At 37.9% G+C, this 14915-nt stretch overlaps 2 protein-coding genes across 3 annotated transcripts; both read right to left on the minus strand.

Moving 5' to 3' along the window:
- Positions 1-410: 410 nt before the first annotated feature.
- On the minus strand, positions 411-5715 carry LOC113749596 (E3 ubiquitin-protein ligase MBR2-like). 2 transcript variants are annotated; one of them, XM_027293387.1, is made up of 7 exons: positions 5427-5715; positions 5173-5273; positions 2204-4058; positions 1795-1848; positions 1144-1242; positions 919-1059; positions 411-792 (listed from the first exon to the last, which is right to left on the minus strand). In XM_027293387.1, the coding sequence occupies exons 3-7, from the start codon at positions 3968-3970 to the stop codon at positions 661-663; spliced, it is 2193 nt and encodes a 730-aa protein (XP_027149188.1). In that variant the 5' UTR covers positions 3971-4058; positions 5173-5273; positions 5427-5715; the 3' UTR covers positions 411-660. The 2 variants fall into 2 exon arrangements, with proteins under 2 accessions (XP_027149188.1, XP_027149187.1); XM_027293386.1 differs by having other exon boundaries at positions 1795-1851.
- A 3821-nt stretch (positions 5716-9536) lies between these two features.
- On the minus strand, positions 9537-14634 carry LOC113749137 (50S ribosomal protein L4). Its single transcript, XM_027292804.1, has 9 exons — positions 14420-14634; positions 14086-14271; positions 13930-13994; positions 13599-13725; positions 12764-12912; positions 12282-12389; positions 12073-12192; positions 10807-10980; positions 9537-10348 (listed from the first exon to the last, which is right to left on the minus strand). The coding sequence occupies exons 2-9, from the start codon at positions 14159-14161 to the stop codon at positions 10247-10249; spliced, it is 921 nt and encodes a 306-aa protein (XP_027148605.1). The 5' UTR covers positions 14162-14271; positions 14420-14634; the 3' UTR covers positions 9537-10246.
- Positions 14635-14915: the final 281 nt, after the last annotated feature.

Consider the following 14915-nt stretch of genomic DNA (forward strand, 5'->3'; position numbering starts at 1 on the left):
AATTATGGAGCATCTCCTTCTCCCCAAGCATCTGTGGGCACGTTACACTTTCTTGGAGGGCATTCCAACCAATGCATTGATAAAACTCTCAGACGAATAAAGGAAAAAAAGCATTTAGTAGAGGTCACCAATCTCCCAAAAGGAAATCGAAGGAAGGGTTGTGAAGATGATGAACGAATGAATGTTCATCATCGCCTCAAACCTCTTCTTTTCCTTTCCGACCTGTTGAACGAGAAGAGCAACAAAACAAATTTCCTCTTTTCATAATTTCTGCCCTCTTCATTTTCTTCGCTAAGATCGTTCCCCTAGCAACTTCATTTTTTTTCTTATCCTATTGAGCAGGTGATGGACAATCTAAAACAGTGGGAGCAAAAAGAAATGATAAATTCCAATCTAAAAGCCTTGTACCGTAAAAGGAAAAAGACTTCAACTTCCAATAATCAATTGAATACCTAATGAAAATGTCAAAACATTCGTTCTGTTTATACTTAGTCTAAAACAATCGTATCAGTCCACAGTAGCATAAGAAGAAAATACATCCCTGGAAGTTTTACAAGGAGCGGGCAGAGGATGTATGATCTGCTCAAACACTTCTGAGAGCCAATCGCCCCAACTCTTTCAGATGGAGGCAATTTTATTGCCCAGAACAATTGGTCTTATTCATTTAGCCAGTCCCGTTGTTTTACAAATGGGACATAAATTCTTGTGTGTAAGCCATTGTTTAATACACTCGGCATGAAAATCATGCCCGCAGTCCAGAGAACCAAGATCTTCACCATCACCATATTCTTCCTGCAAATAATAAGGTAGGTAGAACTTAAGGCCCCGCTTATAAGAGCCATAAAACTGCCAAATCAACAGCAAAAGCAAAAATCGTATCTTGCAGAAACCCAGAATGCAAAGACTTGGATGGTTTACCTGACATACACAGCACGGCTCTGTTTCAACCTCAACTGTTTTATTGCTTACATACTTCCGTTGTTTCAACTGTTTCAAAATGGTTTCTTCACTCAAACCAGTGCTCACATTTCCAATACGCTCTTCTAATGCCAATAATTCCTGTAACGGTGCAGGAAATGAAGTTTTAAGAATGTGTAGCACAAAGCTCATGATACAAGATCAAGAAATTACTGCCTAGGTCACCTCATATGACATGTTATCAACATCAAGCCGCATATCCCTATGGCGATCATGAAAATCAGCCATCCCGAAAAAGACTGATTGGTCAAGAACCATGACATCCTGTCACAAACAAAAACATTCATCAAATAACTAAAAACAATACGTTGAGCTTCTCACAATCTACTGCCCAAAAACTAGACAAGACAAAAACTAGCTTGCCTTGCCTTGCCTGTGCCACAAAAAGGAGGACGAAGCAGGAGTACTATTCTCATGACACCTCACCCTTTTATACAAGGTATCAGTCGCCTTCTAAAAGCTGATGCAAATTATTTTTTGATCTATCAAGAGTAACATTTTGAAGTATCAAAATATCACCTGTTAGTGTGCATCTAAAGGAGTGCGCGCAATCTTCCGAATTTTTTGCTATCAAATATCTAAGTTATTGTCCTGTGCTATTTTTTGCACCAACTACAAAGGTGATTTCTATCCAATTAAACATTCAATGTAGCCTGCAATTTGCTGTCTTCCACAGGACAGAGAATGAATACTTAATCAACCAGAGTATCACTACAAAATGCTGGATAATGTAGGCAAAACTTGTCTATTTATACCTAGAAAATTATCGTAGCAATGTCAAAATACAAAAGCTTTCAATTAATGTCAAAATCTAACCTCAAATCGCAAGCCCTCTCCTCCCCTGCGCATGAGATCCAAGACATTGCGTATCTGCTAATTAGCCAAAAAGAAAACACGATTATTGACATTTATATGACGATATGCCAAAAAACATAAAGAAATCTTCATCATGTTTGAATGATTCAGCTGCAACGAAGTGCCTTAAAGGCAAGAGTGCTATCTGGAGATACGATCACAACATTAAGTGCCAAGATGAAATTCAATAGATAACTTGCAGAAAAGAAAAAAATCATATCAGAGTTGTTAACCATAGTTTTAAAATAGGACATTTAACAGACTTAAATGATATACTAATAAACTTCAGGAAAAAGATGGCTAACAATTAAGAATATTGGAAAACAAACGGGAAAAGAAAACAACGAAAAAGTAAAGCAACATGATGTACCTCAGACATTAGCCTGTTTCTTCCTTCACTGGCAGCAGCCAAATTTCTTAATGAATAAGATCCAAAAGCAGTATCAAGGTGTCTCTCCAACAAAATTGCTGACCTTGAACTTGCTGCATGGCGACCCTGACTACCAGATCCAGATGAAAGTGGCATGTCTTGGGAGGACGAGGGACCTGTCCGCAGTGAAGGATAATTGCTGCTGTGACCTCCAGAGTCGCTATCAGCTGAAGATGACGAAGATCTGCGAACGAATTCTGATAGTCTCCTTGGATACTGAGAAGGATTCCGATGGGGTGTCCAAGTAGGGGTAGATGAGTGGACAACTGCACTAGAGCCAGTGCGGGAAGTTGATGCAGCGTTTCCAGGATTACTGACACTTCCGCCAGCTAAACTCCAATTAGGAGGGTTTTGTGATGAATTTCGTATCTCCGTTGGTGGTACAAACATGGGATGTTCTGAAATGTGCCTTGCCACACTGGATGAACTAGACTCCTCATATGGTACAGCATCTATATCTCCAGAAATGGCAAAACTAGATGAGCTTCCAGTTCTTGAGCTAGATGCTCCATTCCACCTGGAATGTGGGTTTCGACGCACAGATGACACATGCACTACAACTGACTGACCTTGAGAACTTCCACTGTCGGTCGTAGGTGCAGGTCTCAGATCCAAAGAATTATTACGGGGGAGCAACCTAAATGAATGCTGAGCGGATGAACTATTAGGATTTCCAACATCAGTCTCTGTGGAGACTATATTATTGCGTGAAGAATCTTGTTGATGTGAGGCATTTATCCTCAAGCGAAAATTTCTGCGGGAACTCTCTGCAGTTCTTGAAGCAGTTAATGGAGGATGACTATCAGAAGATGCTCGTCCAACACTTAATCCGAGTCTCGGGATTACCTGCTCTGGTAGATTGACCGTTGAGTTGTTTTCTGAAGGGGCAGCTATACCTGTGCTGCTGGATGCATTATGCCTAGCTGGTACTGAATGCCATAGATTGCTCTCAGCATGTTGAACCAAGTTTGAACTTCCACTCCCAGAAGATTGTCCAGCATTTCCTTCCAGTGTTTTTCTTTTACACGAAAACCTTCGACCATCCAATGAACAGCCAGGCCTCCCATCAGCTTCCTCCACCAAAAATCCACCAGTTCCAGAAGACATCCCAAAAGGATTGGAAGAATTACTAGCAGATGGCATCCGCTCATTCACTGATTCACTAGCTTTGAACGCATTTTGACATTCCAAAACTTGGCAATCATCATCCTCATCTACAATAATATCTGAGTTCATATTCAGATCCTGCCGAATGGATTCAGAGCCTGAATTTTGCATAAAGAAAGTCCCACTTGCACTTTCATTGCTGTGCATATTTACACCAACATTATTTAATGAAAGAATATTAGAGGGCCCATATTGCTGTCCTTCTGCGCCAAGAGCTGCACCAGCACAAACATTTATTGGAGATGACCACCCATGTTCGTTTTTCCGATCAGTTTCACTAACCTCGCCTTGTTCCCCTCTAGAACTGCTTTCACCGAAATCCCATCCACTTAAATTCTGCCCTGGTTGGTTCACTGCATTTAGAAATCCAACACTTGTGTCTGTCGGCGACATCAAATAATCAGGTATCCTGTTTTGTGACGAATTCCTTATGCTATTCCAGTGCACCTGCTGGTCTAAGCTAGTATCGCTTGATGTTGATCCATGATCAATGCCTAAAACTTCAGGTAAGGAACCAACAGCACTCCTTTGCCCTTGCATTAGGGCTGAATGTGCTTCTTCAAGATTTCTGAACAGCTCCAAAAAATGCTTACGCAAACAGAGCTCAGAAAGCAGTTCTTCAGGTAATCTGAGATTGTCAGTAAACAAATTCACATGATTATGATTTGGCCATAAAAGAGAAGCCAAAGATAAGAGATAATACAACAGCAGAACTGGTATTGCAGAATGACGTTAAATACAAAGTCTTTCAGTGCCACCACAAAAATGTATGCATCTAACCACTAAGATGCTTTTGAAAAATTATGTACTAAATGTGGTTTGTTACAGACCTTAACTGCCAGCATTCTATGACCATGCAGTCTTACCATCAGCATTCAGATTACAGAACACAAAATCAGAATGCCAGCCTCACCATTTCAGTATTTGTTGCAGAACACTGACAGTGAAACATGCCGGTGAAGGTTTCATGCATGCCAGCCAAATGTTCTAACTTTCATGACATAAAAACTTTACCGCACCTAAAAAGCAATGCAGGCATGCATTGTTCATTGGCCTCGAGCAAAGCATTGAGATATCTAGGTATGTGCTAAAGGTTTGTTAGTCTGCTAACAACAGTAAGGTTGATTACAACCAAAACTCTTGAATGCAAGTTGCAAATATATCATTCTTCCATCATCCCAACAACTTGAAGCAAAAAAATGAGGATACAAACTTAGCTAACCTAGCAACAACTTAAAGCACGAATATGAATTTACAAGCTTTTTGTTCTGATATCCCAATCTTTACACAAAAGAGAAGACACAACGAAGAATCACCAACCATAAAATGACATTGCACTAAAGCGTTACTTAACAATATGATCACACCCGATGTGTAAATAGACGAAGAAATTAATAAAAGCAAACTGCATCAAAAATAGATTTTTTGTAGATAATAAAACTAGGAAGATTCTATTATTATTTTTCTTGGAAAAGCCTTAAAATCATTAATCAAAATGGATTGGTCAGAGAAGAAAACCACCCAGAATCAGCTCTCAATCCAACCATCAATGAGTCAAGTACCAAAAGTCATAACTTTTTTTTTTCAAAATTATAGGCATTTGCTCTGAACAAGAAGTATTTGGAAACAAGAAAGATGCAAGGAAATGAAACGAGGAAAAAAAACTAGAAAATAATAAAAATTATCAAAAAGTCAAGAATCAATAGAGGAGGATGAACCAAAAAATGGTATGATTCTATTACCTAGACCAAAAAAGAATAGCAGCCCAGAACGAACAGCAACCAAGACTGGATTTTTATCAGACAAACAGCAGCAGATTAAGCTGTAGATCTACAGTCAAGACCTGAAATGCAAAATAACCGCCAGAAATCAGCGCTGTCAAACAAAAATAACAAAAAAAAAAACAATCTTTCCATCCAAATTTAAGATTCTTTTTCCTCTATCGGCCACAAAGAAAACAAGATATTAAAAGAAAAAAAGCCCAAAACAGACAGACCTCACTGCTGAACAATCTGTGATAGATGAAGAGATACAGATGGAGAAAAGGAGAGAGATAAGAATAAAGAGAAAAGGTTTTGTAAGAAGAAGATGAGAAGATGAGGAAGAAATGGTGGGTTATGGGTGTGAAAGAGGATGGAAGAGAGATGGGTGTGCTATTAGCATTTAGCATTGGGGGGGTAGAATAATGAGGCTGATTAAAGCCAGACCAACAGTAATCCTTTGCTATTTCAGTCAATTATGCATTTTTGACATTTCAGAAAATTAAAAAGTCATGTTAATCACGATCAGAAGCAACTGAATTGAATGCAAGAAATGTCAAGGATGGAAAATGAAATGGGACATGAGAAAGAAAATACTACTAATAGAAATCGGTATTCGGTAAGGCAGTGGCAGTAATAGTAGCGGTAGAAAACAAAACCAAAAACTGAAAAGAAAAGAAAAGAAGAAAAAGGAGAGGAGTTGTCATGTTCATGCATATGTGGGTTAAAAGGCCGCTTACCAAATGGCTTTTTTTCCTCATGTCTGATGTCTCCCCTCTCTTTTTCTATTGCCCTTAAACGTTAATCGCTGTCTTGAAATTTAAAGCTCTTCTTTCAAGGAAGGGGTTGGAGGGCTGGACGCCTAAAGCCTAAAGGGCATAGTACGAGTAGTATAGTTTAATAAGAGCAGTAAATATTTTGGTTGAATGTTGAAATGTTTTTCTTTTTTGGTTGGTCTTTTCTGTCAACTCAACTGTGTCTCCCCAATGCATCTCCACGCCGAGCAGCTGGCCCCTGTTTGGCATCTCATAATCACATGTCCGTCTTTGCACTTCGTTTCTTTAAATTTAAAGGCCTAATGAACCTGCTTCTTGGTTTCACACTTGTGGGCTGTGGCAGTCTTTTTTTCTTTTTTCTCTCTCTTTTCTCTTGGGAGGTGTTTTTGTGCTGGTGGGAGTGTTGGGGGGGGGGGGGGGGCGGGAGGAGTGGTTTTTTTTCTTCTTCTTCTTTTTTTTTTTTTGTTCTTTAAAAATAGTAGTGTTTGGTGAAACTAGTGGAATCCTATTATTATGTTACCATACTTGTTTCATAGTTTAATTGTTCATTTTAATGCTGAATTAATTCCTGCTCTGCAATAATTAAAAGATAAGAAATGTATAAACAACGAGGATACAAATTTTTAGTCAATTAGACGTGAGAATCAGCAATCTTTTCCTTTTTAATGTACGCACAAAATGTTAATGGGCGATATTATCGAAAGCAACTAATCGTATCAGAAATATATTAATTCATCCCGTAGGTAGGTGTAAGTAAGAAATTTTGAATTTTTTTTTTTTTTTTTTGAGCAGGAGATTTTGAACTCTGAACCAGCTTTGATTGAGTTGAGTTGAATCAAACAAATACGAGATGGAGGTCTCCTTTTTCCCTTTCAAATTGCAGTATTGGAACAATCAAACCAATAGTAGTATTAGGAAACGGGTGGGTGCTCCAATGACCCCAAGAGGAAAACGAAAGAATGGAATGCGTCTCCAATTAGCTCATTCAAATTTGTCCATTTTATTCAAAACACGTGAAAAGCATGGCAAACTAGTAGTATCAATTTAACACAACTATACAGCTTCTTTTCTCCAGCACTTTAACGAAAAATTAGCGTACATGAATACAGGGTGCATACCATGATTTGTGGGGTATTTTCCATGTTATTCATTTATTTTAGCACACATACATCTTAGCAAGTACTCAAAATTTATTTTTCTTTTTATTCATAAGCATCAGCTTATCAATTATTAGTAATTAAATTAGTCTTAAGGACACATAAAAGCCCAAAAGGAAAAGAACAAAGAGAAGGAAAGAAAAGTGGTGTAAACAGAAGGATTTGGTCACAGCAAAAATTGTCTCATTACAAAAAAGATAGATACCTGCAAGTACGTATATAAATGGTCCAACTTTGTTTTAATAATTAATTTTAAAATTAATCCTGAATGAATGACGTCTACGTAACATTTAAATTTAAAATTTAACTTTTACGTATATACATATATAGTAAATTCAATGCTGATAACGTACATATAGTCGTCGGTAAGTAAATATGTATAAGATTTTCTCTTAATTTTGACCCGTAAGTAAGTAGGCCGTAAGGCAGCTCCTATAATCTCACCATACCACGCAAGGGGCGCATAAACATACACAGCTGCTGGGCACGGCAGCAACGTCGCATCATCCAAGTCGAGTGGGGGCTCTTTATTCTTCTTCCAATTCCAAGTCTTTGGTTCTATAAATATGCTCATCCTCCTTTCCTTCTTTCCTTTCTCTCTCACACTCACCGCCTCACCTCTCTAGTCTTTGATTTCTTTCTTCTTTCAATCAAATTCAAAGGTGGGCTTGCTTTGCTTTGCCTTTTTCCTTTGTGTTTTGTATTGTTGGGTTTAGGTCACAAGTCACGAGACAGAAAAGCATATTAGCATTTGCCCATTAGCAATTGGCAATTAGCAAGCTTCCTATCTTTTTCCAAATGGTCTACTCAAACCACCATTGCCTAATAAATAAAAATATATGTGTTACATAATTACAAGAGGATAAGTGTGATTCCATTCCCTGCCCAGAAGAAGGATAAGAGTCTATAATGTGATGAAATTTCCCGTGAGATTATATGCTTGTGAGGTCAGACAAGGCTGTTAGCTTAGTGTTGAATAACTTGTACATGACAAATTTTGAGGTGCCGACATGCGCCCAACCATATCAAGCTATAGGTATCATCTCATTTGGTGGCACATCCTAACGTCCATCACTCTCTTTATCTCTACATAATTTTCATTATTTTCTGGGTCAAAACACTACTCTACGAGTCTATGGCCTATGCAAAACATCAAAATCTACTGATTAATCCCATCAACAATCCTCCATTTTTTTTTGCATAATAATACTCTTCCTACCATACATTTTATGTTGTTCATGTATGTGTACAGATTGCATTTGTTGTGTCTTAAAGCAAAGAAAATCTTACTGCTTACCTATTACCTTACGGCAATAAATACAAGACAAAAACTTTTCATTTCGCTCCGTTTTCATTGGGCAAAAGCAGTTTCCACTCAAGAATAGGGTAAGAATGATGATACACGCCTCTATTCTATATATTTCTACGGGAAAGGAAAAAAAAAAAAACACACACACACACACACACAGACAGAGTGGAGCATCTGTCTATTCTATGGGTCATTAAGCAAGAGTTGGACTTTTTTGTGTACACTGTGCTGTAGGAGGAGTCATAAAATCAAAGGGGTCTGTGTTGGTCTACAATCATGGGACCCAATCCTTCTATCAATTTCTCCTGTCTGAAAGGTAGGTGGTGCGGTGGCTCAATTTAATCGTGATGGCAGAAGCTTTATGAGTAATGACCCTCAGAATTTTGGGTCTACAATGACACAAGAATTGGAATGACCCACCCAATTTTACGTGTGTAAAAGCATACGGGTTTGGTTTGGGGTGGGGTGGGGTGGGGTGGGGCAATAATAATATCGCTACTCAAAACCGAAGGCAGTGATGATGGAATTGCATATTTCACACAGCTGCGGGTTATGCTTATCGACCGGCCAAAAAAATGGGTAACAGATCAGATTTTGGTGTCCAAGAATAATAATCATAACAATGACTTGCGGAAAGATGACAAAAAAAACCCCTGAAGGAATCATCAGTGTCTTATAGCTACCACCGCGACATATTATGACAACATGTTCATCTCACTCCTTGGAAGGGGCCACTTTTTTATGGTTTTAATAAGCGCTAAAAGTGTGATTATGTGATGGTTTTCTATAGATCATCTGCTGCAGGCGACACGTTCATTTGCCTACCTCTCTCTTTTTTTGCTTTTTTGGTTTTTTTTCCACCCCAAGATGGGGATATGATATGTGGTAACACGATCAAGAAACATACTCCACAAGGCAAAGGGTATGAACTCCTGAAGAGTCTTTTGAGAATTCAAGAGGAGGAGAAAAGGACAGAAAAGAGGATGACGAATGAAGGGATGCGCCATTTATTGCTTGTAGGTGCAGCATGCATTGTGAAATGAAAGGAAATGTTACAGCAACATCAATAATGATGCAGTCACTAGCGGATCATGCAAAGGCCAAGGCCGCTCCGTAAGCCTCATTTCCTGTTGTTTTTGCTTGTGATTTGCAGGAGGACAAATGATTGTTTTGACCGTGCTTTATGGAAAAACAAAATAAAGATCAAAAGATGGCACACAGTAAGAAACAACACCAGAAAGGGGTGGACGCAAAAAAAGCCAAGCCAAGTACTTACAACTTGGTAAGAGATAAAGAGACCCAAAACATAAAGCAGGCAGAACAGAAAAGAAATGGCGCCTCACATGATCCTTGGGTCATGGAATTCAAGCTCGCTCCTTTCCGCTCCACAGACAAAATACTAAAACAGTAGCAAGTATATCATGTTTTCCTGCGTCTTTTTATAGATTCCAAGTCTTGAGCCAAGCCTCTCATCAGCCAGTCACTAAGTGAAACCGAAATGCTGGCTCACTCTTTATCATCATGAGAGAGACAACTAGTGGCTGCCCTGCTGCAGGTCTCCTAAGGAAAGGTGGCAATACTATCTTGATCTGCATCAATTTCCCTGTTCAAGTAACAACCTGAGTAAAATCCTAAGCAAGTTATCTGACATCCAAGCCACGTCCTGGATCACGAAAGATGAAAATTGCAGCCTCAGACTGTCACAAGTTTTGACAATAACAACAATACAAGCATCATTAGCCATGACAACTACATCATCTCTCAGGCTAACGTACAAAAATTCAAGCTTTCCCTTTGAACTTGCTGATGTTATCTTAGCGATTAATTGGTGTGTGCATCCTTTCAACTATCCTATTTATGGCATCACGAGACATCACTAGAGTGTCGTGCAACAAAATGCTATAGACATTCAATCCCTGCAAAAACCAAAAGTCAAAAAAAAAAAAAAATCAGAACCAGACTAAGTGCTGGAGAAGAATCACCTCGAATAGAATCCAAAACAGCCTGTCACTACTGAAACAGGGCGGCAGATTATCAAGGAAAAATACAATTTATTTCTACATAAATTACCATCCACATTTTTGGTAGACATTTGAACTCTACTGAAACCATGAAATGGCTAATGGTTGTTCATTAATAACATAACGGGAAAAATAATCTAAATCTTCTTGAAAAGGAATCAGTATTTGAAAACTCATTGAAAGGTTATGGCAAAGATAATTATAAAAGCGTGATTGATGAGTAATTCCATAGTTCATCTGAAATTTTAAAAATTTGATAAATTGCAGTTCATCTTTCAGATGTGAATAGTCAGCAGGAATTACATCCAACAACAAACTCACGAGGGACAAATCAAAACTAAGTTGATACTTACAATTGAAGGAAGAACATTGACATAATGTATATTTTGGGTAGCAAGCTTCAGCTTTTCGTTAATTGCATCTCCATCCACCAGCAGAAGTTTCTTGGTATCCACCATTAGATTATAATAGCTGACAATATTTTTTGTCTTATGCGAAGGGATCTCTAAATCCTCAAAAACCATAAGCTGTGGATAAAGAACCATACGATGTCAAAACTAATAATTAGATGAATGGGTGAACATAAAGAGCATAAGCTGGAAAACTATTCCTCATCCTAAAAGAAATGATAAATGTTATCATTTCCATGGGAGAGGGAGGTAGAAAGGCCAAAACAACACTGGATAAATGTAGCCACACTAGAACAGAAGTACAAGCTTTATAATAGAAGATAAATCTCTTAAAAAATATAAAATCTTCAAATGAAAGAGACTTAAATCCTCAAGGGCTTCCAGGTTAATAGTTAATTAAAAGTAGAAATGACAATTTTCCAGACTCCCAAAATTCACAATACTCTACAAATTCAGTCAAATACAACTATCTACCTTATCTAACATATCTCGAGGTATCAGTGCTCAGAAAGGAAGGCTAGTGTGTGTGCTAACTTAATCCATGAGGAAAGCCTCAATAAGGTTTTTAGCAGGTTAGTGCTGTTGTATATCCCAGTAGTTACTTCACAATTGCAACGGAATTGCTGTTTAACAGATGAAAATACTTATATGGCAACTTGAGGGATAAACATCATCGGTAAACAAGTCCAATAATGCAATCAGAACAGAATAAAGTACCAACAATTAATATGATAAAGAAGCTCTATTTTTCACTATTAATGTTGGTGTACTCCTAATTCTAGCCGGAACTCTATCCTAGAAATCAAAGGTGTTACGAGATACAAATCATCCAGTTATGGCCAAAATATTTATGCACTACAATGAAAGAAAATTATAAAGAGGCATATAAAATTATCCAGATAGTCTAAAGCATGAAGCGATAGGCTTTGCTCTGAAAGACTGGGGGTTTCTTTTTTAAAAAAAATGGGCAAAGGGTTCTTTTTTCCCCAGACAATTAAATCATCATCCAGACCAAGAAAAACTTATGGCAGGACACCACGAGCATAAGAATAAATCAAATAAATAAAGGGAAACTAGGACTGAAGTAACTTTTGGCTACATAGGGTCCAGGACAAAATTTTTGCCCATTGTTCTAAGACAACCCAACCAAATTCTAGATAAGAAAAACGAGGAAATTATATAAGACAAAGTACGCTTTCAAAAACTCGCCTTTCCTTCTGCTGCTCTAGCTGACAATGCAATCTTTAGCCCCAGTCGACGGACCTTCTTATTCAGCTTGATAGCATGACTTCGTGGTTTGGGACCATGCATAGTTGCACCACCCCTGAACTGTTATTCAGCAAGCAAATCCATAGTAACCATTCAGAGTCATACAAAAAGCACCATCTATACAGAAATATAAGACAGCGGTACATCACCTGAGGACCTCGCAGTGTTCCATGTCTCGCTCGACCAGTACCCTTCTGTCGCCATGGTTTTCTACCAGTTCCACTGACCTCGCTAATGGTTTTGGTTGAATGAGTTCCCTGACAAAAACTCACTGCTCTAAGAAAATTTCACAATAATAAATTATTCTCCAGCTTAAAGCTCATTAAGAAACTATTAATATACACTGAGCACGAAATATCCTCCACTGCAAGAACTCAAACTTCTCTTCTTATATGCAAATAACAATTAAAAATGTTGAAGATAACAAGATACTAGATGCCAAAAGTTAAGAAATTTAAAAAACTGCAGAAGGTTATATTGACCTCACTCAGTGGCATGACATTAATAGATTTGCTATTCTTAACTCAATTGTTTAAGAGGAGGATACAAGGTACAATATTGGCTTGTGAAACATTAAGACATGTTATCCTGTCAATTTATCATACTTCCAAGTAAAGAAAGATCATCCTACCTGCTGTCGTTTTGCAAGCTGCCACCTTACAACACGATGGACAATATCTTTCCTAATTGGAACATCAAAAACATCGCCAGCCAAAACCATCAAGCCTTTATCTTCATTGGAAAAGTTTGTGACCGGAATCACCAGGTCCTGACAAAGTCCTAAGAAATCACAAATAATCAACACAGTAAAGAAGTGATGTTTCGCTAGTTGAACACAAAGTAGCAATATGCCAGTCTATAAGAAATTTTACCTTCATCGGATGAGACAGAGAATATATAACAAATCAAAACCAAAAGTAAACTTCATTTGGTAGGGCCAACTCAATCTATAACCTTCCCAGAAACAGAAAGTAAATCTCCTAGATAAACTAAAACATATCCTCATGTAAACTGAAAATCCACTACAAACTCTTATTATATTATTTGCAGCCAGAAGCCTTTAAAAAACTTGAAAATTCTGGATTTAAGATACAAACCTAATAAGAGAAATTTGTATCACTCTCTTCAATACATTGTGTCATACCTACCTTGTCATACATCACTATAAACTCAATCATATCGTTATAAACCAAATGCAACGAAATTCTTAGAGTCAAGCCTAAGGTGTGCAATCATCTAATGCAATTCAAACTGCATTAATTGGACACTGTTTCAATTCATTCCTCACAGAAAATTTGACTTATCCATCGATTCATGAGCTAGATTTTTAAAAAAAAAGTGTAGAAAAAGAAAGTTTAATACAGTAAAATTTTCCAAAAAAATGGAGCATAATGAAGCATGATAATCTTTCCAGAACGTGTCTAAAGAAAAAGCAAAAAATAAAAAGCAAGTATTAGAAGTCATACCAACTGTGCGCTCAGGGGGGAAAACCCGTTTCCTGGACAACAAATCTGAGGGAAATGCATCTTCACATGATCCAGGAGTTAAGATAGACGTTGAAAACCCTCGACAAGCAGCGATAAGTAACTCATTCTGCAGTCAAAAACCAGAAACAAGAAGAAAGCTAATGAATATGATGCGACCAACAAAATGTGCTACCATCTTCTTACAAAAGATTCATTTTTGCGGAAAACAAATGATCAAAAACAAGGGCACAACCACGGAAGACAAATTTCAAATCCTAACTAATTTCTTGCAAGATCAGTATAAGCAAATTGTGATAACTAATCCAGTTACCTTTTGAAGAGCAGATAATTCAACAGAAAACACACTTTGCCTAACAGCCCGCTGACAGCTCAAGCCTGCAATAAAAATTTCCCCCAGAATAATAATAAAGAGTCAGATTTTAGTCAAGTTATTCAGGAGAACAGAAGGAGCATGAAGATAACATACCACTAGAAAAACCAAGTGCCGAAGAAAATGCACCATTCCAAGAACGAAAAGCCCTTCTTGAAATCCAAAGTGCCATGCTCCAAAATGATAAACTCTCGAATCTAAGAACTCTTTATCCTTTTAATTTGAAGGGTTGTTTCTGGTCCAGCTAAACCGAAACCATCCTGGGAAAATTTATTGATTCACCTGAAAGTTCATATTTTTATCAATGGATGATTACCAGAGTAACAGATAACAGAAGAAAAATTAGAACACAGAGCCCGAGATATCATAAAATTTCCCCCCATTTGCATTGCTAGGCAGCTGAGGGAGGGGGTTGTTGGCGGAAGCATACCAGCAAAGTGACTGAGAAAGGCGAATTGATGAAGGGTTCCGATTGCACAGCCCCGAGACTCAAGTAGTAAGAAGAAGAAGAAGAGAAGCAGCAACTGAAGAAGAAACCCTTTCATAAACCCTTTGCCATGGTAACTATTTCTCTGTGTTTTGGGGAGAATTGTTGTCCGGGTCGGAGTTAAATGAATTTGGTTTGCACGTCCTTCGGAAAGAAATGCGGTCTATCAGTCTATGGTCTAAGCTAAAAAGTTTTGTGGGCTTTTCTCTCCCACAGTTATAAGGAATTTCAGCCTATTTGTTTCTTAGCCTGCATTTTAATGTCTTGACTTTATCAGCATACTTGTATCATTGCCCACATTCATTTTCTGATTTTGAGCTTTACTAGTCTTTCGTCCAAAAAAAAAAAATTTACTAGTCAATTGCCAATGATTTTAAAACCCACCGGTATAAGTTTTACACAATTTCATCGGCTGGTCATGTCCGGATCCATTTTAAAA

Source organism: Coffea eugenioides, chromosome 10 (genome assembly GCF_003713205.1).
Source record: "Coffea eugenioides isolate CCC68of chromosome 10, Ceug_1.0, whole genome shotgun sequence".
NCBI lineage: Eukaryota > Viridiplantae > Streptophyta > Magnoliopsida > Gentianales > Rubiaceae > Coffea > Coffea eugenioides.

What these genes read in the sequence shown, in the direction of transcription:
- LOC113749137 (XM_027292804.1), bottom strand. Translation starts at nt 14,161, where the DNA reads ATGGCACTTTGGATTTCAAGAAGGGCTTTTCGTTCTTGGAATGGTGCA. An exon ending in GGCACTTGGTTTTTCTAGTG is followed by an intron (nt 13,995 to 14,085) that starts GTATGTTATCTT and finishes TTTTTATTGCAG; the next exon opens with GCTTGAGCTGTCAGCGGGCT. An exon ending in GAACACTGCGAGGTCCTCAG is followed by an intron (nt 12,193 to 12,281) that starts GTGATGTACCGC and finishes GCTGAATAACAG; the next exon opens with TTCAGGGGTGGTGCAACTAT.
- LOC113749596 (XM_027293386.1), bottom strand. Translation starts at nt 3,970, where the DNA reads ATGCAAGGGCAAAGGAGTGCTGTTGGTTCCTTACCTGAAGTTTTAGGC. An exon ending in GAGAGGGCTTGCGATTTGAG is followed by an intron (nt 1,243 to 1,794) that starts GTTAGATTTTGA and finishes TGTTTGTGACAG; the next exon opens with GATGTCATGGTTCTTGACCA. An exon ending in AGCCGTGCTGTGTATGTCAG is followed by an intron (nt 793 to 918) that starts GTAAACCATCCA and finishes TATTATTTGCAG; the next exon opens with GAAGAATATGGTGATGGTGA.